Source organism: Rhamphochromis longiceps, linkage group LG14 (assembly GCF_057381845.1).
Source record: "Rhamphochromis longiceps isolate RC_006_pf linkage group LG14, R_longiceps_female_GT1.1, whole genome shotgun sequence".
In the NCBI taxonomy this organism is placed as follows: domain Eukaryota; kingdom Metazoa; phylum Chordata; class Actinopteri; order Cichliformes; family Cichlidae; genus Rhamphochromis; species Rhamphochromis longiceps.
Genome location: NC_140570.1, coordinates 42,091,579 through 42,118,954, shown reverse-complemented (window position 1 = coordinate 42,118,954; position 27,376 = coordinate 42,091,579). Strand labels below are relative to the sequence as shown.

At 39.9% G+C, this 27,376-nt stretch overlaps 2 protein-coding genes across 3 annotated transcripts; both read right to left on the bottom strand.

Annotated features, from left to right (window-relative positions):
* Positions 1 to 176: 176 nt before the first annotated feature.
* On the bottom strand, positions 177 to 10,433 carry LOC146654867 (protein broad-minded-like). The gene is made up of 5 exons (XM_085429345.1): positions 10,421 to 10,433; positions 6,145 to 6,263; positions 4,754 to 4,873; positions 4,408 to 4,496; positions 177 to 264 (listed from the first exon to the last, which is right to left on the bottom strand). The coding sequence occupies exons 1-5, from the start codon at positions 10,431 to 10,433 to the stop codon at positions 261 to 263; spliced, it is 345 nt and encodes a 114-aa protein (XP_085285471.1). The 3' UTR covers positions 177 to 260.
* A 1,993-nt stretch (positions 10,434 to 12,426) lies between these two features.
* On the bottom strand, positions 12,427 to 25,757 carry LOC146654866 (polypeptide N-acetylgalactosaminyltransferase 17-like). Of its 2 annotated transcripts, XR_014907252.1 has the most exons (7): positions 23,785 to 25,757; positions 23,168 to 23,285; positions 19,238 to 19,423; positions 18,899 to 19,068; positions 18,491 to 18,586; positions 14,833 to 14,994; positions 12,427 to 13,828 (listed from the first exon to the last, which is right to left on the bottom strand). XR_014907252.1 is itself a non-coding variant. In XM_085380392.1 (5 exons), the coding sequence occupies exons 1-5, from the start codon at positions 24,015 to 24,017 to the stop codon at positions 18,541 to 18,543; spliced, it is 753 nt and encodes a 250-aa protein (XP_085236518.1). In that variant the 5' UTR covers positions 24,018 to 25,757; the 3' UTR covers positions 17,773 to 18,540. The 2 variants fall into 2 exon arrangements, 1 of the variants encoding a protein (XP_085236518.1); XM_085380392.1 differs by lacking the exons at positions 12,427 to 13,828; positions 14,833 to 14,994 and having other exon boundaries at positions 17,773 to 18,586.
* Positions 25,758 to 27,376: the final 1,619 nt, after the last annotated feature.

Sequence of the window (27,376 nt, the reverse complement as noted above, 5' to 3'; positions counted from 1 at the left end):
CCTCTTCTTACTCTTTCTTACCCAAACAAAAACGGTTTGACAAATACATTTCTCCCTAAGCTGCCTTAAGTCTCCTTTATACCGACAACACAAAAACAACAACAACAACTTATAATATAAGCCTTAAGCATCACAGCTGACAAGTGTTTGTTGTGTCCAAATAACTGCAATAGTACCTGAACTGTGCAGAGCCACAACTCCCGGAGCAGTTGCTGCCACCTGTGTCACCATCACCCCGTAGCCAAACTTCTCGCAGCTGCTCACCTACAGAAAACACACAGAAATCTCATACCCCTAGAAATATTTCAGCCTTTCACTATCACAGTTTTTGGTTATCAGGTAAAAAATGAATGAGAGTTTGGAAAAAGGATGGAAAAGGTTTAGGTCAAATGTAGTACTAATGTATCATAAAGGGAGATGTGTAAGTAAATCTGGGATTCTGGAAAGGCACAACATAATGTAGTTAAACATGCTGTGGAGAATTTAAATTGTAAATTGATATTGGAGTGTGCAGGCCCTTCATTAATTACAACACAATGCCACAACTAAAAATAGACAAAATATAATTACATTCCATAATTAAAGTGTAATGCCAAACTAGAGAAGCAATTACAATGGTGCGTAAACAATGGCAGTAAATTAAGCCCACGGGGGATCAGCTAAGGTTTGCAGCAAGCCTGAGTGTTTGTGTGTTTACAATTTGAATCTTAGACTCAGACCCTGTGACAAGGTCTGTGAAAACCACGTTTTTATGCCTGAAATACTACAGTACTACACTCCCACCAGATGAGCTCATGCAGCCTGTCACGAACCGGGACATACAACCATGACAAAACAGGAGATGCACACACAATTTATTGTGTTATTAATTTAGATCAACTGTGCTAATATAGTATACCAAAATGAAAACAATAACTCAAATTTCAGATATTTGAGGTTGTGCTGAAAATAATGGTGCCAAATAAGGCAAGAAAAACATATTTTAAAGGTGAAATATAGAGGTAAAATCAAAAATAGTCAAGAACGGCCAATTATACCCTGGACCACAGAGGGTTAAATTTGAAAACGGTTTAAAAAAAAACATCCCCATTCTAAAATGTCATGTGACAATCTGATTCATGAAGAGTGATGATGTCACAAGGACATGTGATGATGTCACAAGGACATGTGATGATGTCACAAGCACATGCCTTTGAGCCTTTGAAGTTTTTCTATAAATAGGGGTCAGGAGCAGCAAGTTTTAGTCAGTTTGTTCGCAGCCTTCAAACGTTCGACCAGAGCTATATTTGAAAGTATTTGTAAACCTCTGTAACATCACGCTCCAAAGCCCTGTGACGTTTCTGTGTTCTGTGACGTTGTCCCAAAGAAAGACCTTTAAATGCGATAAATAGCCTAAACGTTTTCGTTTATGACTAGTTTACCGTGTTATGACTGTGAACAGGGGGGAAGTCGCGCAAGAGAAATGTCGACCAAAACAATTGCAAGTAAGCCAAAGTCAGTTCCTAAAAGTCAACCCGCAGGTGTTTCCACCACCATCAGACCCTCCACTTCTGTAAGACCTCCATTAAGAATAACTGATGCAAAGAAAACCGCTCGGGTGGGAAAAACTCAGAATGGAAGACCGGCAGCTGTGAAACAGCCCCCGAAGAGGGATATGAAAAAGAATGTGGACAGTAAACTGGTCAGCTTAATTACAAATGAAATTGTATACAGTGGAGCGACTGTGTCATTTGATGACATCGCAGGGCAGGATCTGGCAAAGCAAGCACTTCAAGAAATTGTCATCCTTCCTGCCTTAAGACCTGATCTCTTTACTGGTCTGAGAGCTCCTGCACGTGGCTTGCTTTTATTTGGCCCACCAGGAAATGGGAAGACCATGCTCGCCAAAGCAGTTGCTGCAGAGTCTAATGCAACATTCTTCAACATCAGTGCTGCTAGTTTGACCTCCAAATATGTGGGAGAAGGCGAGAAGCTCGTACGAGCACTCTTTGCAGTTGCAAGAGAGAGACAGCCCTCAGTAATCTTCATCGATGAAGTGGACGGCTTGCTCTGTCAAAGGAGGGAGGGGGAGCACGACGCCTCTCGCCGTTTAAAAACTGAGTTCCTCATTGAGTTTGACGGGTTGCAGTCAGGAAAGGATGACAGAGTACTTGTAATGGGAGCAACGAACAGGCCCCAGGAGCTCGATGAAGCAATATTAAGGCGCTTTGCAAAAAGAGTATATGTGACCTTACCCGATGAGAAGACAAGATTTACGCTGCTGAAAAATCTTTTGGGAACGCACGGGAGTCCACTGAGCCAAGACGAACTGTCCTGTCTTGCAAAAGTGACTGAAGGATATTCAGGGAGCGATTTGACAGCATTAGCCAAAGATGCTGCACTTGGCCCAATAAGAGAGTTGGCACCAGAACAAGTCCGTGTTATAGCTGCTGCTGAGGTGCGCAACATTAAGATGAAAGACTTTGAGGATTCTCTGAAGCAAATCAAACCAACTGTTAGTCCAGCAACTCTTAACATGTACACCAAATAGAACAAAGATTTTGGTGGTCCTTCTTCAATAAATCCAAATCCAGTCAGGCTGGATGAAACAGAGTGCAAAAATAAAGAGCTTCTTCAAGAGAAAGAGCAACAGGAAAAAGAAAAAAAACGTATTCTCCAGGACTTGGAGAGAAGAAATCTACAACTGAACAAATTAATACAATGAAGGACAGAACACCTGAACTGGAAGGAGAAGTATTGGAAAAACGACGTTCAAAGATGCAGCGTAGGATCAATGAAATGGCGAAAAAACACTCAGAGGTCATTAATGAGATGTTGTTGAACTCAGACAACTTGAAGTGTGAAAACGCTGAAATGCTTGCACAAAAGCAGCAACAAGAGAAAATAAATGAAGACCTGCAGCGTAAGCTTCAAGAAATCACAAGAAGAAATGAGCAGTTAGAAAAGATGCACAAGGAAAAACAACAGCAAAATACAGACAAGTGCAATCTATTAAAAGAAATGGAGCAAAGATGCCAGAAACTTGAGAAGGAAGTTGAAGAAACAACCGATCAGTTGAGAACCCTCATCCTAGAGAAAAAAGTGGTCGTGGAAAAGCTCATGGAAAAGAAGAAAAAACGTTTCCGCTTCTTCTGGAGGAGGGACACTCCTGCTTTTTCTACTTTTTCTATTTTTTCTACTGCTGACGTCACCTCGTCTCCCTCCACCTCTGTTCCATCTTAATTTTCACCTCTCCTCTCCCCTTCTCTCCTAACACTTCTTCCCTCTCTCCTTCATCTTTTTTCACCCCAACCAGTCCCGGCAGTTGACTGCCCCTCGTGAGCCTGGTTCTGCCGGAAGTTTCTGCCCGTTTAAAGGCAGTTTTTCTTCCCCACTGTCGCCTAGTGCTTGCTCAGAGGGGATTGTTGGGGTTTTCTCTTTTCTTTTTTTTTCCCTTCTTATTACCATTTTCCTTTATTTACCGATTTGTTTTGTTTACTTTTCTTTTATGTTGTTTCTTTATTTACTTGTTTAACTTTTTTTCAACTTATGTAATAAACTAATAAACCAATTGAATTTATCCTCTGCGTATTTTACATCTAATCTTTAAAGAATATTTCCAAAACATTTTCAAACATCACGATCTGTCTTTTGTTTGCTTGTTAAAACCCCGTAAATGGTGGAGTAAAAACCCTGTGATATGGTTTAAAACATCAAAATAGACTAAACAACTAGTCTAAAACTAAGAGACACAGGATAAAGTTGGTGTGAAGGTTTCAGTCTGTGAATGAATCTAAGCACCATCACCTTAACTTTAAATTCATCTCTGTTACCCTCTTTGTGACTGAACTCTGACCGTGAGCACCACAGCCACTGCGCACCAGTCACACACACTTTAAATCCATCACAGTAAACCAGTTAGTTTACCTCAGTTTGTTTTGCAGCACATTTCACAACATGCAAAAGCATAATGTGCCATGTACAGACTCAAAATCTGATTTAAAAACATGAGGACTGACCTGTAAGCTTTACATTTACAGTTTATCACATACCACTGAGGTTCTTACCTGTAATTCTAAGCCCTCTTCTTCCTTTTCTGGTTTAAAACATCAAATTAGACTAAACAACTAGTCTAAAACCAAGAGACACTTAAATATTAAGTTAAACCTCTGGGGTTGCCGGACGCGCCGGCGCGTCAAAATCACATGACCAATTTAAGACGACACAGCTACAAGATGCAGCGATTCAGAGGCTGTATCCCAATTCAGGGTCTGCAGCCTTAAAGGCCGCATTTTAAGGCCGATTACGTCACCATGCCAGTCTCCTATTGCCAGAGGCTGAAGTGTGTGTGCAGTCACCAGGTGATAATCTGATATCGTCTACTTCCCCACTGATGTTAAGTAATATGAAAAAAATAATGAATCCCACCTTAGGCCGAATGTGTGACTCTCTTCGTAGTGGAAGAGAGAATGAATCTTCCCATCCGAATTCACGGCAATCAGTCTGTCAATCAAATCCTGTGGAGTAAAATGAGAGGCTTTGAACAAGAATGCACCGGATAGGGTGCAAAACGAAAACTGTGTGGAAATTTACAATGGGTAAGGTGGAGAACGTATATCAGTCTCAGTGTGAGAGGGTTTATTTGAATGCGTTTGAAGTAAAACAAATGGGTGGGTGGTGTTTGGAGGCCAAATAAAAAGTGCAAACATGCCCTCAGATGGATGACAAAAAAAAACTGCAGTGTGTGGAAAAGAAGAAGAAGAAAAACACTTACAGGTATGGAGGTTGGCATCTCCCTCAGGGTGTATTCGCTTTTGTTGGCCAAAGACTGTCGGCCCAGCAGTTGCCACACCGACTGGGAAGAGGAGAGGAGGTTGACCAAGTACAGGAAGGACTGAAGAGGAAAGTAAATACAGCAGCTGTTAGAGAGAAAAAATGTATTTGCTTTTAAAGACCATTGTGAATGCATTTGTGCACGTCATGGATTGATCAAATCCTAACACATAATAATAATATAACACTATTCAACTACAAACACTACCGATAATATGACAAATAATATCTGTAGTATTCAAAGCAAAACAAAATGTAAAAAGAATTTATGATTGCAAAGGTAAAACATGGTTTACCACACTCTCAAAACTGAATAAGACATATATTCTGAGCAGAGTGGTTGAGCAGAAACCTATTGCAGCCTGAAGAATATTAAACTACAGGAAAGCTCCCTGCATTTTTCACTGGGTCTGGTAGAACAGGGAAAACATATCATCAAAAGCATCAAAGGAAAAAAAGAGAGACACTTGCACAAACGAGCTACAACTTAGATTATATTAAACAGCTTCAAAGAAACGTAAAGAAAAAAACAAGATACGATGGATTTTTTTTTCTAAAATAGAAATATCTATACTTTCATGTGTCTTCTGATGTTTCTGTGCATGTGTGAACTTATCTTCATATGTACTACCAAACCTCCTACTGTACTTAGCACAGATTAAAGCAAAGACTCGAGTTAATTCACCAAAGTGCTGGTGTGTGTATATTTAGTTTTCCTTTGACCTCAGCATATATGTATAACCCACTGATAAGGCAGACTTTAAAGTCGCCTGTGGCAGGACACAGTTTACACATCACTGGCTGTCCGTATTCACTTGGCTAGTCTCTCTGAGAGAGATGACTTGGCTGCTGTCAGAGGCCAAGCATCAGACACACACAGACAGGCTCACGCTGGAGCTTGTTGAAGCTTTCCTGAGAGAAATTCTGCCAAAAACATAACTAAAAATGCAGTCTTATGAAAGTAAGGCTTATTTGCCCAGACACCCATAAACCAATCAGCAAAAAGCCTTTCTTGTTAACAAAATCACTATTGCCAGTTTCTTAAATATGAATATTCACAAGTGAATTTTCTACATGGCTGCTGGTATCACAGCAACACATGGACCACTATTCTGAGTCCTGGGTTAATAATAATTGGAATCAATTTAATTTTAATCAATTTAAACACCTTTGTAACCAGTGAGCTAAAAACATGATGGAAAAGCAAAACTTCTAAGAGATCTGTGTCTGTACTATTATGTAGATATCTAAAAATTGGGGCACTGTGGGCTCCAGGAAGTTTCTCCTTCTCCCTCTCTCACACACACACACGCACGCACATACATACAATACCTTAATGCAACTCCTATCTGTGGGGTCAATGGGAGTTGGTTTGGGACGGACCACTCTGATGTCGTCACTGCTGCACTCAAGAACAGACCATAGCTCTAGTACCAGGGCCCGAATAAAGCCTGAGACAGAACACGGAGAAATTTGTTGTACCAAACATTTATTTGAAATAGCAGCAACTAAAATTATTAACAGTGCTTTAATAAATAAACGACTGACTTTGTTATTGTGTCCAATCTTTTAAAGAAATGTCTTTGCATTGCTGGCACCGTTTTGATTGGAGGATTTGAATCTCAGGAAGGAAGGAATTTATAATGCCACTCCCTTTGATCCCATTTAATCTCTTCCCTGTTGCACTTTGGCCTGTCAGTAACTACATTTGAATTTTGCAGCTCAAGCTTGCACATAAAGGCTGGATAAAAACGTTAATGCAATCAAAATGTACGCAGCCCTCGCTGGAAAACTGGGGATACAGTACAGTACATAAATGATGAAGCAAAGACAAAACATTAGTGTCATGGAAGAAGAAATAGTCAGTGCATCACGGGAAGCTCCCAGCAATAAAACCTGCATTTGTATTGACACATAAACCTTAATTTGTGAGCAATTTTCAGTGTATTTCAGTTAAATTAATGAGACAAATATAACAAAAGGGATTTTATACTTAGAAGAAGAATATGAAATTGAAATATTAAACTAAGAAAACTATAAATACTGCAGTTCTAGAGTTACAGATATACAATTAAGCTTTGCATATCAGTGCTGTATAACCCAGGGAATGTACTTTTTTTTTTTTTATAATTGAATAGTAATGGAAATCATGAACTGTTTTTCAGAGGTCATAGATCAAATGAGCAGTAGAGTTTTTCTCACAGAATGGTTCTTTCACATAGAAAGCAGTGTGTGCTGCAGGTTTAGCAAATGGCCCATCATTTGTATCTCCAGTGTCTGTTGAAGTGTACAGTATCTGTGTGTGTGCATGACCGTCGGTGCTCTCTGCTCACTCGGGTTCAGAGGTACAGGGAGGAGGCTCAGCAGGAGTAGAGGCAGCTGCTTCATCACAAACATGCCAGGTGCAGGCGGTAAAGGCCCTTTCTGTTTCCTCTCAACCCTCCTGCCAAAGCCATAGAACTCTGCCGAGGTGAACCAGACAACACAATATAGACATTTTTCCCTGTTCCTACATGGAAACACAAGATCAAACGGGCATTTTTTTTTGGCATAAATATGTATATCATATCGGACTCAGTTTGTTCCTGTTATTGTTTTTGCACTGTACTTGTCATCCATTCCAGTGAAACGATGCAGAAGGTTGTAGGTTGTGCAATAGTGCCATCTAGAGGTGAAGTAACATCACACTGCCCGTGCTCTTGTCTCGTCACGGTGTTTGCGTGTTTCTCCCTCTCTGCACACTCAGCGTTATATTCACAATATGTGGAAAATATATTGATATTGAATGTTCAAATATGAGGATATGTATAATGTATAGGTTGACTTTGCTCTACCTACACTTCTGGCAGAGCAGCAGTTGCAATGCGAACACATAATTAAACGGTGTATTTATAGGAACAGATTTCTTGCCTATGGCAGACAAAGTGATTTTAAACGTGTAAAAGGTTTCATTCACAGATGATTTATTACTATCACACCCTGGAGACTTTATAAAGAGCACTGCTGCAAAAGCAGCCTAAACAAACTTGTACAGTAGGTCACGCTGGTTTAGTTTTTCATCAAAATGCTTTTTTTCTTTTACTATTATTTTTGAAAACGTTACAGCACTGGTGGACATTTCCTACCAAATAAGAACTAGACACTACTGTTATGTAGTGGTTAATTGGAAAACTGTTTTATCACGAATTTCTTATTTAGAAATAATTAAAATTTTATTTGATGTTTTTTTTTTTTTTTGGATGGATACTGTTATTGCAGTGATGCTGTAATTAAACTGTCTTCACCCCAGTAGAATAATTGCATGACTCCATCACTGAAGTGGAGGGTTTGTTTTGGAGGGGAAACGCACAGTGTCTCTTTAGTAGCATGGTGGTTGGATCCCACATTTGTTTCTTATGTAACATTGTAAATAGCTGCTAAGACAGCATATCTATTGGACAAGCACATATTATACATACTTTGCACGTGCAATATTTAAACATGTAGGCTAGAGAATGACTTTCAGTTGTATTATTTATTAGACGAATACTAATTATCACTGTAAATATGAAAATCTGTACAAAACATCAAAGCATTAAGAATACTTGCAATAAAAAGAAATTTTCTAAATGGTGCTGTTTGTCTTATTATGCAGTAGACTTGAGATCTCAGTAGTTATTAGTTCAAGATCAGGACACAGTGTTTAAGGGATTGTACATTTCAAAATATAATTTACTTTGAAGCGATCTGATCCTATGCCATGACATTTAAAACATTAACATAATGCTCACTTAAATTGAAAAAAAATCTCTCACTTTGTGATTTTTAAAAAAGCAAATAGAATGCATTTATCAAACACTTTTAGTTGATGTTTGTTATGGAGTAGTGGCAGAAATCTTTAGCCATTCCTCGTTGCCTCAGGAGCAATGATTTTATTGAACATGTGCAAACATAAATGGAAATATACGTAAAATAGAGTTTATAACAATATAACAAGCTTGAAAGTCAATATTTGGCATTGTAACTGTTATTCTTCAGTTCTAGTTTTCTTGTCATTTCCACAGGAACAGTTTTCCAGGCTTCTTGAAGGATATTCAGAGCACGTCTTTGGGTGTTGTCCGCCTTTTGTTCCGTTCTCGTGTCACAATGATCCCACACTGCTTCAGTAATATTGAGGTCTGGGCTCTGGGGAGGCCAAGCCATGACTGATGCTGTTCTATTGTATGTTTTTCTATCCAGGTATGCTTTTACTGTACTGACAGTATTTTGGGGATCATTGCTATCCTGAAAAATGATGCATTTGCCAATCACATGCTTTCCCAATGGCATTACATTGTGGATTAAAATCCATTGTTACTTTTCTATATTCAAGATTCCATCAATCAAGAGTTTCCCATCCTTAAGAATAGCTTCTTCTTCTTCTAACAATTTCTGACAAGGGTTCAGCAAACGGTAGATGAATCAGCTGAAGGGCTAGATGCACCTTTCAGGTCCTGTGTTGGGTCTTAACTCGATTTTCCCCTCTTATTTCTTAAGGACATGACTTTCAGATATTGTTAATTTGCTGTAGAGGGTGTGTGTGGTTGAAAGGCAAGGCCTGAAGAGGAAATGAGGGTTAGGTGAGAGGAATGGTGGAAACATTGGGGTAAAACTTGGATTCACTTATTATTAATTATTAAACACTTATTATTAATGGAGCAGTAAAACTGAGAAAAAAATCATCAAACTTTTACTCCTACTGACAAAATTAATCAAAAGCATTTTTAATTATGAACATTAAAAGTACTATTGAATGGGAAAAATCACATCTATCTGGATTTCTTTGCTTGTTGATTTCCAAACTAATATAAGTATTTTTCTGTACCTTTGCACTGATTTAACTGCTTTAACTGAATTTATCCTGCCAATGCTTTTTTGCATGTGCCCTTTGCTGCTAGAAATCAGATCATCTTTTTCATATAAATCTATGTACAAAAAAATACATAGATAGCTTTTAAAGCTGGAATCGGTCTTTGACTTTGCCTTTATTCTTCATTGCTGTATTACCTTTCCTCCTTCTGACCTTACTCTTTATGGCCACTTTTAGCATAAATATAGCATCTGGTTTAGCAAACCTTATAAAGGGAAAATCGATCTGAGGAATGGGAACAAAGCAAAAGTCATCATGAACGTGTCAGTTGAGGCTGTTAATCAGTGGGATACTGCAGGTCACCCTGCTTAAAAGCTGTCCCAATCCCTCTTTACGTGAAGCCTTTGCTTTTATTATATACTTCATATAACATATCATATTTATTTCTAACCACCATGACACCACAAGAGGGAAGCATTAGGCACTGAGATGGTGAAACTGCAACTGATAAAAATGCAGTTCATACATATAATGCAGCAAGCTAATCGATCTGTTGAAATTCACAAACACTTCTGCAGAGTAGATACATTCATTTCATTTTGTAGAATAAAAATATAATTTCCTGCCTTGTTTAGTATCACTATAATAGAAGGACACCGGCGCTAACAGTAAAAGTAAAAGTAAAAGCTATTGATACCAATTATTTTTATACTATATCCTCACTTCACAGTGAGAACCAAAATCTGTTTCTTCTTTCTTTTGTACTAAACATGTTCTCACACTCTGGAGCCATTTTGGTGCAAAGTCAGCAAATTTTATAATTTATAAATTTTTCAATTTTATATTTTATATTCCCCTTGCCATAAGAGCTGGGTAACACCCAAATTTCTCATCTGTGCAGTATTAAAGGTTTATCCTATTCTATTCTAAAACTTTAAAACTGTTTTTATTCTAGTATATAACTTTTATGATCACTGAAATTAAAGTTAATATAGATATAGCTTAAAAATAATTGGACAAATAAGTGCCTGGAGATGTTACCAAAATGGCTCCAGAGTGTGAGAACATGTTTAGTACAAAAGAAAGAAGAAACAGATTTTGATTCTCACTGTGAAGTGAGGATATAGTATAAAAATAATTGGTATCAATAGCTTTTACTCAACAATGAACACATAAGGTGAAGTAAACGTAAATCACAGTCTGATAAAAACCCTTTAATAAAGCACATTCAGTACATGTTCTGAAGCTATTACTCTGGCTCTGTTTGGGGTCATTGTCACGCTACAGAATGAACTTAAGCGATCTGATTATTTTGCATGATAAAAGATCTAATTGTAGTTCTAGTCTCTAGTTTTGACATGCTCTCTGCAAAAAAACCCCCAAAACAACAAAAACTAAAACAGCGGGATGCTTCACCATGCTTCGCTGCCAACATCTGTGCCTAAAGAGTTGTGCACAGTATTGTGTGTTGTATCATCTGTTACCCTTGCTGCAGTGGGTTTTATGAAATTGTCACATTTTCATACAGTGTTGCTGTTCTGTCAAGTAATTACATCTGTATCTCTGCTGCTTTTTTCCCGAGGCAGAGCAGAGAGCAGGCTGGGGTGACAGCTGCAGTGACACTACCCTCCAATCACAGAAAACATACAGCGCCACATGGTGCATATTAGAGCAAAATCATATTTGACAACTGTGAGTTCTCTGCTCTGACATTAAACCATAACCTCTTTCATTAAGTGCTCACAGGGAGCTGCAGGACACTGCTGGTCAGAACAATGCAAACTATGATACAATAATGTCAATGAATTACATTCATTTTCTAGATTTTTTGTCATCCTTTAAAAATAGCTCCATTTTTTTACATGCTAAAATCTACAAATTATACAAATTTCCATCCCCATAAATACAACCTTATCTAAGTAACGCAGTGAGTTTATTTGATCAGTTTGTCCTTGTTAGCATTTACTGCTGGCTTACATTTAGCAGGACTTTAACCAACATATGGTAATCCTATTTCACGCCAGAGAACGATGAGCAGTCTCTTCGTTAAGAGTCTGATCAGCATTCAGTGTTATGTTAGCATGCAGGCTCTGTCCCTCAGAGCCGCCTCACTCCTCTCTCCCCCTCTCTGCTAGAAACAGGCCCTTGTGCTCCCAGCAGTCTCCTCCTGTTTTATTTACATCTTAAGCATTTAAGCTGATGCTTCATCCAGAGCAGTTTAGCGAGAGTAAGCAGTAGGAGGTCAGTGTCTGATTCAAGGACACTATTTACAGGACATATGGTTGCTTCAGGATTGAACCCATAACTTGTCATTTATAGAACAGTCCCTTTAATGTTCGGCCACCTGGCTGCTTTATTTGTGGCTGGGTAATATTGTGTAGAAGCGCTTTTATAAAAAATGTGATGAAAGTACTCTTAAGTCGAGTTGGTGTAAGTTACAGCAGATGCCATGCAGCTGGAAGCTGAGGGTGAAATCTCTTTTGAAGTAGTCTATTTTGGGGGATGATTTTGAGGACTAATCTCACAGCATGCCGAAAATATTTTGACCACAACCATGAAAATGGATGGAGCAGTTAAAAGGAGAGCAGGCCAGCATGGTAGCTCATCTTTGCTGTCTCTACCTTATTTATAGTCCAGAAAAGCAAAATAAAGCATGAGTTTAGCAGCAAAAAATTACAAACAAGCTTGAAAATAAAATTAAACTGAAAAAAATAAGCATACTAATTAAAGTATGACAAATTTAAAGACTGCAGATGTATCCTAAAACACAGTAACAAAGCACAACCCAGGAAACCAGTTGTTTATTGGAAGACAATCTTGGGAGCAAAAATCCAGCTGATCACACTTATGCAATTTAATATATGACATCATATACATCTCAGTACGTTAATAATTTCAGCCTTTAAGGCCTCCTGCATTTCCACTATTGGTACTTTTGTGCATTCCTGATTCAATCCTCCTCTCTCGTTCATGTTCCAACCCTTTGTCCAAAAAAGTGCTTCCTATGTTTGACTAGGTTTTCAGTAGTTATGGCACACAGCAGTTAACCAAATAAATTAACTTAGCGCAAAGAAACTTTGTACCCAACTGCTTACAGTACTTCATGCTACGAGATATATTGCATCTGATGCTACAGAATGCTTGGTGGAAAAATAGCAATAAAAGTCAGAATCCATAAAACATAGAAGTGAGATTTAGCCCAGAGTCCTTGTTGGGGTGATTTGAAAAAAAAAGTACACCAAGTAATATTTTTAGCATATTTTTCTTCAAATTATAAATATTTACAAGGATTTGAATTTTCTGAAAAACATAAGAATCACTTTTCAGGCATTTTTGCTAAACTGTGTAAAATTTTCTCCTGTCACGAGTAGCCATTCCTTAATTTCTAAGTACCATAGACCAGCGGTCCCCAACCCCCGAGCCATGCACTGGTACCGGTCCGTGAGTCGTTTGGTACCGGGCCACGAGTGTTGAGGTTCAGGTGTGCAATTTATGGTTTACCGGGGGTTTTTTTCTTCGTTTTATCGTTCATATTTATTGTTTTTATCGTTACCTCAGTTCCCCTGTGTCTTTTCCCGTGTGTTATGAACACATTTTAGTTATTTAGGGCCGGTCCGTGGCACAAAATGAATGAAATATTGCAGAAAGACTGATGGAAGATGGAAACTTTTTTTCCCCTTCACATAAGAAAGAACACGCTTTTGGTCGATTAAATGTCTACTAAAACTTAAACACTGTAAAGAAGTGGCACACAGGAATTATGGCAACATCACATTGAAAGTTTGTAAAATTCATATAGAGAAATGGTCCTCATGCTAAACTTTCACCACGTTGAATGTCCATGTTTTTAAAAAAAAACTAACAAAAACAAAAAAACATCAATTGTTTCCAAACCACCTCATCACTCGTCTCCTTAAAGCCATCTATTTTTGAGTCTTATTTCAAAAGCTAAGGAGCCCCCGCATCATTGATTGTCCACTGGCCAAGGTAACGTCAGGTGACAGCTCTTGGAAATAGCCTTTGTAATTGGTCCCAATGAAACTGGCCAGGCGATCACTGCTTCATAGTGTTCTTGATGGTCCACCTCTGCCCCGAGCAGGGCTGCAGGACCAGCAGGTGGCCGGAGTAAACATTAGCCGGCACCACCTCCAGACAGCGTCCAGTAGCCCGATTTATGATCGATTCGTTCTGCAAGGCAGAAGGAGATACAATACTTTGGTTTTAACAGATTTCACAGATGGTCTGTGAACAATGCGTGATGGTGACAGAACAGTATGTAACCAGACCGGGCCTTATGTGAACTGTTGCAACCTCTTTCTTAAACAAATGGCACTAACTTTTTACCTTACATCTATATAAAATAAGTAAGGTCTCCCTATTTCCCTAAGACTTCTACGTCTGCAGGACTCTTCACTGCTTGTCCTGCTGTGTGACAAAGAATCGATGTGGCAGAAGGTCTGCAGCATCACTGTTCAAGCTCTCCTCTTCCCGTGCTACAGGCTGTAACTCTTTAGTTTTTAAAGGTTACCCAAACAGAACTAAAAGACCAACAGAAAATTGACTTACAAAAGGTTTTTCACATTAAAAGAAAAAGAGAATCAATGCCAAAGTAAAAGGTATATTGAGTCGCTTGTTACCCTTTAAGCAGTCTGGGTTTAGTTGTCTTAAGAGGACCCCTTATTTTCTAGCATAAATATAATTTTACAACAGTTATTGTTCATATTAATCATAGCCAAAGTCTCAATTTATGTGCAAATAATCCCCGTTAACCAGACTGCTTTGATTTCAGTAATAGCAGAGATGATATCCTAATATAGTCATCACAAACAGACAGATCTATCTGTGAAGTCCTACTGGCCCCGGTGTTAAAACCTTCTGTTTGTGAGGGTTTTAACACAAAGAAAGGTGGCTTCAACGGAGGTATTCGGAATATAAAGGCGGTTCTGTCAGATAAAGCATGAACTACGGGGCTGCAGCAATGCTGAGTATGAGAGAAATGAAGATTCATGCAAAGCTACTCTCATATTAGAGTCCAAGAGAAAAAAGAATGGACCCAGACATGAGCTCAATAGGTCCCTTTTAAAATCTGACATATAGATACTTTTCCTCTCAACTCTATGCCAGTAAATTTTAGTTTCTCTTATAAACACTCAGTTATATCATTGAAAAAGAGATTTCTTTACACTTCTGACCTGAGAGAAATGCCATGTCTTCTGTTTCACGTTGGTCACCTTTTCACAATTGAGGAGCTGAGGAAAGTTGCTCATCTGATCGTACACCACACAACGAGTGTCCTCACCAGTGCTGCCTAGGGGTCCCAGAAACAGCTGACCTTCTTTAGTGTAGCGTCCTAACTAAGAGGAAAACAGATACGTCACACATACAGTAAACGGAAAGTTACTGAACTGGCTGAGTGAATACTCTTCTCTTTATTAGCTAACGATGAAATAAGTATGTGATGATGTACAAGTTGAAGGTAACCTGGCAGGAATTTTCCTTGATTATGCAAGCTGTTGGGTTTTTTTTTTGCTGCTTTGAACAAGAGGATGGTGTTGTTCCCAATACTGCTGAGAGGCAAAACATGTCTTTGTTCTTCACTGAGTGCTAAACACAAAGATTTTCCTGTACATCACTGCTAATCACAGTGTTGTTTCAGCAGAGTTCTAACCCACATATAGCCCTAACATTTTATATACACCAAATTCTGCAGTTTTCTCAACTTGACAGAAAGAAAAAGCAGAAGTGAGTCAGATTCTTCCCGCTCTGTTTTCTAACCTTTGTGTCTTTCACTTCAGCTTTTTCGTTCAGATTAATAGTAATTTCCACTTTAGCAGTGCAGATAAAACAGTTCCTTTGGTTGCATCTAGCTCTGAGGCTTTGAGTGTGCTGACGATAAAGACTGATTGGGAAATTGTTTATATCGCATTCTGTTCCTAACAAAGCATGAATAGTGGTTGCAATGCCTTGCAAAAGATATAAAGATAAAGCTTTCCATCAACCACCCAGTCAGCCCAGTTTGGGTCTTTTTGCAGAGTAACTGCATCCTGTTTGCAGTACATCATACAAAAGTTAGGTGATTTAACAGCGTTTGGACTCAAAATCTTAAAAAATCCCACTTGTGGTCCCTAGATGTCACTGCTTCTTCTTAAGAACAGAGTATTTATTAAAATGTTTTTCTAGTATCTTTGACCACTACAAGTTACATTCATCTTTTCACAGATATTCATATCGCACTTTATTTTATGCACTTATGTGCTTTATCTGTTTTGCATACACACCTACAGCCAGTCACCATTTAACCTAACGTGCATGTCATCGGACTGTGGGAGGAAGCCGGACTACCTGGAGAGAACCCACGCTAAGACACCATGGGGTCGCTTTTATCTCCGTGGAAGTGCAAGTGTGAAAAACTGGTGGTCTAATAAAAACTGAAGACTTTTTGTTCCATCAAAAGGATAACTTTAAAAAATGCAACTGAAGCATGTCTTGTGAAGAAAGTGTGATGCGGCTGTTCGATTTGTATTGTTGATTGTCATTTATGCTTAGAAATATTTACTTATATATGCTTAGAGTTTTGTAATTAATTGTAGATTGGTAGAGGTTTTGATCCTTGATAGTCTGCAAACTGTGTGTGTATTAGACAGCACTTTGGGAGCATGAGAGGTCATACCGTGTTTTATTGTTTTATGGTAGGATTAACGTAGTTGCGTCTGTTCTAGTCTAGTCTTTGTTTAGATGAACTGCAGGACTTCCTCACCGTGTTATCTAGGATGAACCATCTAGGGTGAGGGGGAGGCTACCCTCTTCCTGACCAAGGATGTTTGACCCTTTGATCAGCAGTCCACACACACACACACACACACACACACACACACACACACACACACACACACACACACACACACACACACACACGCACGCAGTAAGGATGGGCGGACATGTCTCAGCCTCCACCACTCTCAGCACTGGAGCCCCCCAGGGGTGTGTTCTGAGCCCCCTGCTGTACTCTTTGTACACATATGACTGTGTGGCCACTACCAGCTCCACCACCATCATCAAGTTTGCTGACGACACCGTCGTGGTGGGCCTGATCTCTGATAACAACGAGACGGCCTACCTGAAGGAGATTAGGAATCTGGAGAACTGGTGCCAGAGGAACAACCTCCTTCTAAACGTCAGTAAGACAAAGGAGCTGATAGTGGACTTCAGCACTAAGCAGGAGAGGAACTACCAGACCCCCGTCATCAACGAGTGCCCAGTGGAGAGAGTGGACAGCTTCAAATACCTCGGAGTTCACATCACGCAGGAACTGTCATGGTCCTGTCACATCAACACCGTGGTGAAAAAGGCCCGTCAGCGTCTCTACCACCTCAGACGCTTGAGAGACTTCCAACTGCCCTCCAAAGTGCTCAGGAACTTTTACTCGTGCACCATAGAGAGCATCCTGGCGGGAAACATCTTAACCTGGTTCGGGAACAGCACCATGCAGGACAGACGAGCTCTACAGAGGGTTGTGCGGTCAGCTGAGCGCACCATCCGCTCCGAGCTCCCTGACCTGCACTCAATCTACAGCAGGCGGTGCTGGACCAAGGCCAGGAAGATCGTGAAGGACCTCAGCCATCCCAACAACAGACTGTTCTCTCTGTTGAGGTCAGGAAAGCGATTCCGCTCCCTGAAGACCAACACAGAGAGACTGAGGAGGAGCTTCTTCCCGCAGGCGATACGGTCTCTCAATCACACCACCACACAGTACTGACCCACACATACAGTTCTTACACACACACTGGACTTTCTGGACTTTGTTTTTGCACAACACTGGTCACTATATTCTTCATTTCCGGTTAATACTTGTACAGCTGCTGTTATTGTGTATATATTTATTTATATTTAGATTTCTTCATACATTCTTATATAGTTCTATACTGTGTATTGGTGTATTTTGTTGTACAGTTATTTTATTTTCAACTTTAATTTATATATTTTATCTTATTCTTCCCAGTTAAATTTACCCTTCATTCTAATTTGTGTTGTACAGTTATTTCATTTTTAACCTTAATTTATATTTTATTCCTTCCTAGTTAAATTTACCCCTTTTTAATTTTTCATATTTATTTCCTACCTTATTCATAGCCTTTCCTTTTTTGTTTTCTTTAGGTCACGAGCAGTTGTCCAAGCATTTCACTACATATCGTACTGTGTATGACTGTGTATGTGACAAATAAAATTTGAATTTGAATTTATTACTCTTTGTGTGTATGTAGACGTCATATGTTAACGAACTTATGCATATTCATGTAACCTCAATAAAAGGACAGTGGTACGGGAGGACGGACGAGAGCAACTGGGGCCAAGCGAAGGAACGGCGATTGTCCGGTTCTCTCCCGTGCACGAGTAACATGAAGCTTGCCTACTTCGTGTCTTGCTTTGCAGTGTAATTATATTGCCTTTAACGTTCCAGCGGATGGGTTCAAGCTACAAACCTATCAGCGGCACTCATTTTTCCAGAATTGAATTGAAATTTTAGCTCCTTTAGCATTTTACCACTGAAGCCTTGACTTTCTGCCTAAAGCACCTGTTTACCACTGTGAGCTAAAAAGAGAGGCCCTTAGGGCTGAAGGGATGAAGAGCTGACACTGGCTGACTCAGGGCTTCAACACAAAAAGTGCAAGACACAATTTTATTCTGACAGCAGAACTCGCTCCTTGGAGGATTTCAGCTGAGCCTGTGATTGAGACACAGCTGCAAATCACATCACCGGAGAAGCTCACTGTATGTTTTCATGAGAAAGCAAAGCAACTGGAAAAAGATGGAGTATACTCTTTAGTATGGTGGTGAGGAAGAGTGTTGTACCTGAGGACCCCACCCATGGCATGGGTGCAGGGTGGCTGTGTGGTTCTCCTTCACACCCTGATCCATACACAGGTGGCTTGCTTTAGAATTGCGGACCTTAAATACACAAAAAAAAAGAGTCAGACTTAATTCATAAAATATGAATATTCCCCAAAATAATTACCGATTAAAAATGTATAAAGGCTAAAAACAAGGATGTGTCAGTGTGGATCAGACAAAGTTCTAAATCTCATTTATTTTCTATTAACAGCTGAGAAGATGTGGATGTACATGCTGTCTGAGTCCCTGCTTTCTTGTTATATTTTGGTCTGTGGAGGAGATACAAGTTTCTTAGGACTTTGTGTAAGTATCATTTATTTAATTTCAGTGGTTTAATTTGTACATCAGATCTTACATCTACAAACTTACTTTTTCCTGTGTCTTTGTCCTTCATGGCTCACCTCACCGTAGAACAGCGTATCGTTGTACCTCCTCATCTCTGGGTAAACGTTGTCTAGGTACCAGTGAAAGCTCTTACATTGCAGACTCTTCCTCAGTGCAACCCTCTGTGATATGTCTCCGTAATCAATACCGTGGTTCTGCAAGAGCAAAGGAAGTTATTATGCCTAAAGTCTCTACATAAATTGTGGAACCAAAAGAAAAACTGTTTGGCTCTGAACATGGACATCTGATAGTCACAAACAGACAAGCATGACTGACAGCATCCTCTCTAAGAGAGGTCTTGGTGCAGAAAAATGCCGTTCTCACCTCCATGGGGATGTTCCAGGCCAGGTAGACATTGGACTTGTACTCATCCATCCAGACCTCTGCCACACGCAGGGCATTAAGGCGTGTGTGGAAAGCTATGTTACTGTGGTAAGGTTTCTTCATTCGTGCAATATGAGCCACTCTGGAGCAAGGCAGCACCTCCATACTGCCTCCACACAGCCACACCTGTGGGTAGTAGGAGTATGAATTAAAGCTCACAATAATATACTGCTGGCTGCTGGGCAGCAGGAAATATAAATAGGCAGATGCACAGTCGCCGCGATGTCCTGATTTATAAAGTCAATTACAGCTAACAGCTGGAGCATAGAGCACCTGGAAGGACGTGTTTTCTTTGTGCTGGAACTAATGAAAGCTAAATCTGTACATTTAGAAGTCCTTCTCGGTTTTTCTTCTTGTTTTCTGTTATATAAAAAATATCTAATTGTTGCTTTTATTCATTTTTTTCTAGCCAACCTTAAGGGGCATCAAGAGGAGCTGAGGTTTTCGGCACTTCAGCACTGGGTTAACTTTTAAGCTCCAACTGTGAGTATACATACATAAATGCATGTTTTTTTACTTATATTGTTTGCTGTGACAACGTATCATCCAGAGCACTCTCCCAGTCAGCGAATACACCATGATGATTCCAGGCATGTCATTAAAGATCAACAAGAAGAGACGGTCAGAAGCACAAGTCATGCTTGAAGATGTGGCCAAAACATCTTCTACAGTTCACCATGCTATTTCCCAGCTTTGATGTAGGACAGCGGGCCAGAACAATAAGACATGAATGCTAGCATAGCCCCAAGAGCTACACAACAACAGAATAAAAAAAGAAGCATAAAAGCAAGCAGTTTACACAATCATAAAAGCATAAGACAACAAGTGAGTTTTGAGTTGGGACTTAAAGAGAGAGATGGAAGAGATATTTCTTAAATCAGGAGGTAGGGAATTCCAGAGTCGTGGAGCAGAGCAGCTGAAAGCCCTGCTCCCCATGGTGGCAAGACGGGGGGAAGGGACGGAGAGAGAAAGGGAAGAAGAAGATCTAAGACATCGAGATGGGGCAGTGATCTGAACCAGATCAGAGAGATATGGAGGAGAGAGATGATGAATAGCCTTAAATGTGTACAAGAGTATTTCTTCTTCCTGACCAAGATTCGTTCCTTTTGTTGCTTCTCATTAACAGAGGTCAAAGAAAGTATAATGATAAAGTGGAGAACTACTGGACATCATTCATTTTTGGTGCTAAAGGTTTAAGAATTAACTGCAGCAGAAGAGCTTCACCTGCTTGTGAAGTGGTTTAGAAAAGAAACCTCAGAGCATGAAGGTTGAATCAATTATCTCCTCATACAAACCACCCAGCAGCTGAGCTGAAAATGATATCAGAATGGCTAGAACAATGTTATGGTGCATCTAGAGCTACTGAAACAGCTCTTAATGCAAAACTTTAAAAAAGAGCTTTTTGACCTAGCAGACTTGCTATTGAAGAAATAGGAAGCTGAACAAGATAACTTCCTCCCAGGATCCTCTCTGGAAACAGCCAGTGGTACTCATCCCTTTTTCCAAAAGCTTCTACACAACCTCAGGAAAAATGGACATGCCCAAATAAGGGCATCATGTAGCTACAATCTCTAAGTTGATCAGTGGTGGAATCCAATGACCTAGCTGTAATCCTTACTTCATTCACAATGATAGCCATCAAAATCAGCAGGTCAAGACTGAGGTATCCTCTGCAGGTTTGGAGAACAAATGTGCAAAGCCAGCAACTGACCAATTAGGAACTATCCCAGCCACAGAAAAACACAGCCCTTAAACAAACACAGAGGCTTCAGAGGAAAACCCCTTGAAGAACAGATGAGAACAGGACATGGTGCTGTGAATTCATTCATGCAGGACTGTGAGTGAGATCAAACCACTGGACCCTGAATTGACCTCTCACTGTTAGGTAGAATTGTTGTGCACATCCACAAGCTTCAAAAGGAGATTAACTGCTCTCATAATGAATAATTTACCCAGAAAGTGGATCTCGGCAGGGTACTCACAGAAGAACTGAGCATCAAAATGGAAAAGAAAGAAGATTTAAGACACGTTAGGCATGGTTGTTGTTGACAGAAGGACTGGTCTGAGTATTTTGGAAACTCCTGATCTACTAGGATATTTCTGTATTACCATCTCTAGGGTTATCCCAAGGGATGGTCCAAAAAAGAGGAAATATCCAATGAGAGACAGTTCTCTGGGTGAAAATATCTTGTTGATACCAGACCCGACCAGAGACTGCTTTGAGCTGACAAGAAGGCAACAGTAAAACAGATAACTTCTTCTTAAAAACCACTTTTGCATTACTTTGAACCGTGAACCTTGAAGAATTTGGGCTAGAGCAGCAGAGGACCATATCAGGTGCTACTCTTGTGAGCTAACAGGAAAGTCTCCACAGTCAGGGGATCTCAATCAGATAGATCACGAGATTCCCATCGTGAATGCACAGCTGACAAATCTGCATCAACTGCATGAGGCCATCATGCCACGATCAATCTTTGAGGAATGTTTCCAGTACTTTGTTGAATCTATGCCATGAAGAATTAAAACAGCTCTGAAGGCAAAAGAGTGTCCAACCTAATACTGACAAGGTGTATCTAATAAAGTATCTGCTGAGTGTGTCCAACCCACGAGCCTTCTGCTGTGAACATAATGAAGACATGGATATCCAAGCTATCTGAACCCACGTCAAAGTGATGTGAGCGTAACAGAAACTTCAAACTGACAGGTCGCCAAACAATTGCACAGATGCAACCTATTTCACTCCTGACAAACATTCCTACTGGATAAAAAGTAGGTCCGTCAGTCTTTCTTCACACTGGGAACAATATGAAACATGTTCCATCCACAGATAAGGAGCACTACAAACAGAAAATGGGCACATAGGTTTTAAAGATAACCTATGTGTTTCTGTTACCCAAGGACACGGGTGCTAACCAACAGAGGGTATGCCAAAAAAAAACATTTTACTGCTCTCTGCCACACTCTAAGATAAATAAGCAGTACTATGATTTCATGTAAAAGATGTTGGACAACAACCATGCAAAATTGCCCCATAGAGGTGCTGATATCTACCGCTTAACATTCATTATCCCAAGAATCCTGTTAAAACCCAAACAGTCATTGATTCAAGTGCTTGTTATGAAAGAGTTTCTCTGAATGAGGGCCTTCTCCCTGGACACATCCAAACAATCCTCTTGTAAGGGTTGTAGTGAAATGTAGAAATGTTGTTGTCGCAGGGCAACTCTGGATATGTGTCCCACTGCTTTGTAGTAAAAGAGGAACAGAAAGAAATGTGGTTCTTGAGATGTGACATTGTGGGCTAGATTCATGTCTTTGCTAATACTTCATCTCCAGCAGTTGTAATATATTTATAGGTGCGTTGAAGCTGAATTTTAGCTGTTTTATTGCATCTGTACACGTTTACTTATCTAGACTTAATTTTGGGGGGAATCTTGATATTTTTGATGACAAGATATAAGAACTTTCCATTTCAGATTCAAGTTATGACCAAGTCAACTCAAAGACAAGGCAACCGTTTTTGTCTTTCTAAAAATATTTGATTGTTTAGCTTGCTGGATAAAAGCCAACACACTCGGGTTGTGAAAATGTTTGACGTTATTTTTTCAGGAAAAATCTAATAACCTTGCAGAAAAACAAAAGACTCTCCAATCTCTCAAAATGTACAGAAACAAACTCCAACCTTCCTGCTCTGCTCTACGTGACCTATTTATCTCCATTGCCCTGCTGTGAGCTGCTCACACAGGACTGGTCCTCCAGGACTCTTAATGGGGCCTCATCAGTGGTGCCACGCTACGGTGGCCACTGCTCCACTTAAAACCTACAGGGGTAAAGAGGGAGCAGGAACAAGAGGAAACTGGGTGACACACAAACCCTGATGCCTAGTTCGATGTTCTCCCCTCCGTAGACGTCCATGCCTGAGTCGAGTAGACCGAGTTCTCCAAAGTAGTCCCGATTGGCCACAAAGGAGCATCCAATCATGGCAGGCGTCCTGCAGCCAGGAAAACACACTATCATGTGACACTGAGCGTTTGCAAACACCAGAATGTGTTTTTTTGTGGCTTTATCTGATGTTTATTTTGGAGTACTTTTCTACAACCCAAATCTCCACTATGCAAAGTTTCACACTTTATATTTCAGCCTATTATGTGGAGGGTAAATCTAAACATTTTTGTGCATACTCATGCAATTTATTCTTATTTTTAATTAAAGAATGGAAGGAAATCCAATTTAACACAAATATATGGGTGATAATCAGATAATTAAAATCCTATTTTCACCACTCTCTAATTTAGGCTGTAATTTTTTTATTGCTTTAATGAAGTCTGGTTTCCCATCAGGAGCTTTTTTTCTTGTTTTCCCCTAATCTTCCCCAAAACTAAAAAAAGAACTTGGTGGCAGTTTTATTGAAAATCTTAAAGAAGTGGAAAAAAATACATCTCAGAAGTGTGAGATCTGTGTTCACGTTTAAATGGGAGAAGCTGGCATACCTTATTGGTGCAGACATGTCTCCCTCCTCCCACCACTCTTTGGGTGGATTAATGTACATGCACCACAGTTCCCAGTTGTAGCCATGGCCAGAGTTCTCATAGCGCTCCACCTCAAAGGTATCGTGCTTGATGTTGTCGATTGACGGCAAGATAATCCTCTTGTGGTTTTCTTTTATTCTAGCTAGAACTGGTTCTGACCTGAAAAAAGTGCAAACACACACACACTCACACATTTAGTTGACTTTACTTTGTGCAGAAACAAAGTTTATAACATCTTTTAAGAGCACCACTTTTTTCATCCACTTCAGTCAAATAGAAAGTTCCTTGTGTCGTCCCAGTTTTATCACTAATTCTGTTTGATTCAGCCGAGTTGAGCTCTGCAGGGGGCAGTGAGAGAACTGCACGGTATACCTTAAGTTATGCACTGAGCTCGAAAATGAGATCCACAAAAAGACATCAACAGGATGTGGCAGTTGTCTTAGCGGGGTTAATAAGGTCCCTCATTGCATGCTAATTTCTTGACAGTATTTAGCCTTTGATTCAGTTCACCACCAAGCGCTCAGCTTTTTTGAATTAGTACAAAACCTTCATTTTTTATGGTTACTAAAAATTTACTTTTACGACAAGTTCTCCAAGAGGGGTCCTGTTTTGGTGTGTGTTTTATGTGTGCTTGTGATGTTTTTTTTTAAATAAAATCCGTTCAACCTGATCCCACAGCCTCAAGTGTCTCATTTTAAAACTTCTCAGGCGTGAAATAGCTTGGCTCTTCCTTTTATGCAGCTTCAGCTATCCTTTGTCTTCTCTTTCCATGGTTTCTTTGCACTTTGTAGCACTCTTTTAACACTGATACCCAAAGCTCTATTATTGTCATTGTTGTTATCATGAATAAGTAGAGAGATACTCCCATACGGTTTATGACAAAATTTAATCCGAAGTGATTGATGGCCCTAATCATGACCTTTTGACCTCGCCCCTCCCCCCCGGAAGCGAGTAATGACCGTGACGAATTGCATCCGGAGAAGGGGGGGGCGGGAACCCCCCGACATCCGGAGAAGGGGGGGCGAACCCCGGAAGCGCGCCATCTGTCGCTAAGCGTGTCGAATTGCATCCTGAGAAGGGAGGGGGGGTAAACCTCCGGAAGCGCGCCATCTGTTGTTGGGAAAAAAAAAGAAAAAAGTTTTTAGAGGGAGGAGAATAAAAGCAGAGAGGAGGAGTTCACAATTTCTAAGCCTCAGACACACAAGATGGATTTCATTCTGCAGCCCAGCAGCTCTCCTGTGTCCGATGAGATCTGCTCTCCCAAAGAAGAAGGCTTTGAATATGCCATATTCAAATACAGCATATTTACTAAGGAAGGCCTCGATCCGGACCTTATGACACTTCCGGAAATACTCCGGAATTGTCTAGTCATTTTCAGACCTGATGCGTCATGTTCCATAAACATGAGGGGAGGGGTTTGGTTCCTGAAGCACAGCGGTGATGCAGCAGCTGATTTTGTGCTGTATAGAGAGACAGAGCGGCAGCTAGTTTTCCGCAAACTCATAGTCTGAATTCTGTTTCAATATTATGACGATTTTCTCTGTATTTCTTAATGGGAATAAAGAGTGACTTCCTGTAGAGATTTCAATAGTATTTTATTTTCCTATAATACAGACGCAGTAAAAAAAACCTTTAAGATGATCTGCCTAGCAACAAATTGCATTTTTAGGCTACACCATAGCTTGTGATGAAAAGAAGAACTTTCTATCCGCTTGTAACCTACAGGCTGCCTACCCCGTATGTGTAAAAATGAATAAATATCCCTTAGTGAATACTTTTCTTTGAATACTACTTTTCCTTTTGAGAATCCCTTTTACAAGGGACTGAAAAAACAAACCATAATTGCCGTGACAGGCGATCTTGTTTCACACACACACACACACACACACACACACACACACACACACACACACACACACACACACACACACACACACACACCGCGGGTCAAGGAGGAGTGAGATATCAGATATCAGTTTTTTCTCAATGCTTATAACCTATAACGCGCCCCCCAAAACAATATTATTATTATTAAAACATCTATAAGGTAGGTTTTGCGCAGCCTGCTCCTTGTCAGACCAAAGTTTTTTTCTTCATTACTTTTAGCTACTTTTACACTGGGTTTTCTCAATAGACAGAAAATGAAAATGAGGAGTCAACAGCCGATATTATCATTGCTTGTAACCCGGTAAATAATTTCGTACATCTCCCCATAAAATAAGCCTTAGTGGAAAAAAGCTCATATTCGAATACGTTTATTCCCCTCTGTGGGAAAGAGTTTTTTTCTCAGAGTCAACCATGAGGCGAGTTTTGTCAACAGCAATTGTCCATTTGGTAAAACAAATATCCGCCTCTAAGTCGTATTTTACCGTTGCAGAATGTGGAAAACAGACAGCCCTCACAGGAGGCACCCAGGGGCCCACCTCACACACCATAGTTAAAATATTTAAATTTCAACTAAATTTGTAGTAATGATCGGATTTCCTCACTTATCTACACCACACTCCTTGATTTCTTATCGTTTCTTATCGTTCCTCTGTCCCTTAATAGAAACTATCCTCCCTTTCAGTTGTCTTTTGCACTTCCATATCGCAAAGCAGTTACTGTAGGTTATTTTCTGCTTATGCATTAATGTAATTAATTAACTTATTTATCCTTAAGTACGGTAATGACTTGAGTTCTAATGCTTTTTGTCTCTTGAGTTAGCCGTCAATGTGGGATTTTTTTACCCTTTTGTTCAGTTAAAGCTGCCTTTCATTCTTCAACGCAGCTTAAACTCTAATAGGTAAGCTTTCTTGTAATTTCTTAGTTCTGCAGGCTTCTTGAAAGACATCCGAGACTCTTCTTTGGATGCTGGATGCCTTTTGTTTTGTTTTCTGTCAAGATGATCCCACACTGCTTCGATTATCTTGAGGTTCGAACCCTGGAGAGATCAATCCATGACTGATGCGTTGTTTCATCCAGGCATACTTTGACTACAATGGCAGTATGTTTGCGATCATTGTCGTACTGAAAGTTGCTGCCAATCAGACATTACTTGGTATTACATGGTCGATCAAAATCTGGTGGAACTTTTCTACATTCATAATTTGATTAATTTGGATAAGAGCTCCAACAACACTGGCTGAAATCCAGCCTCAAAGCACGGTAGAGTATCCACGCTGTGTTAAAGACGGCTATAGACATTCACTGTTGTATCTCTCTTCGGACCTCTTCCATGCATATTTCAAATTTGGATTCATTACTCCATAAGACATATTACAGCTGATTTCTTTTTCCAGTCAATTTCTTGTGTAATTTGGCACACCTCAGCCTTATTTTTCTCTGTTCTCCTTCCTTAAGAATGGCTTATTAACAGCCACCCTTCCAACTCAGATAACTTTTGATGAAATGTTTACAGCACTTGAGTTACTCGCCACGGCCATCCTAAATGCTAAGAACACTAAACTTTAATTCTAAATTACGTTAACCAGAAAAAACAAGCCAAAGTCGAGATGTTGCTGAGCTGACCTGTGCTATGCTATGCCTTCTAAAGCACGTATAATGTAAACAG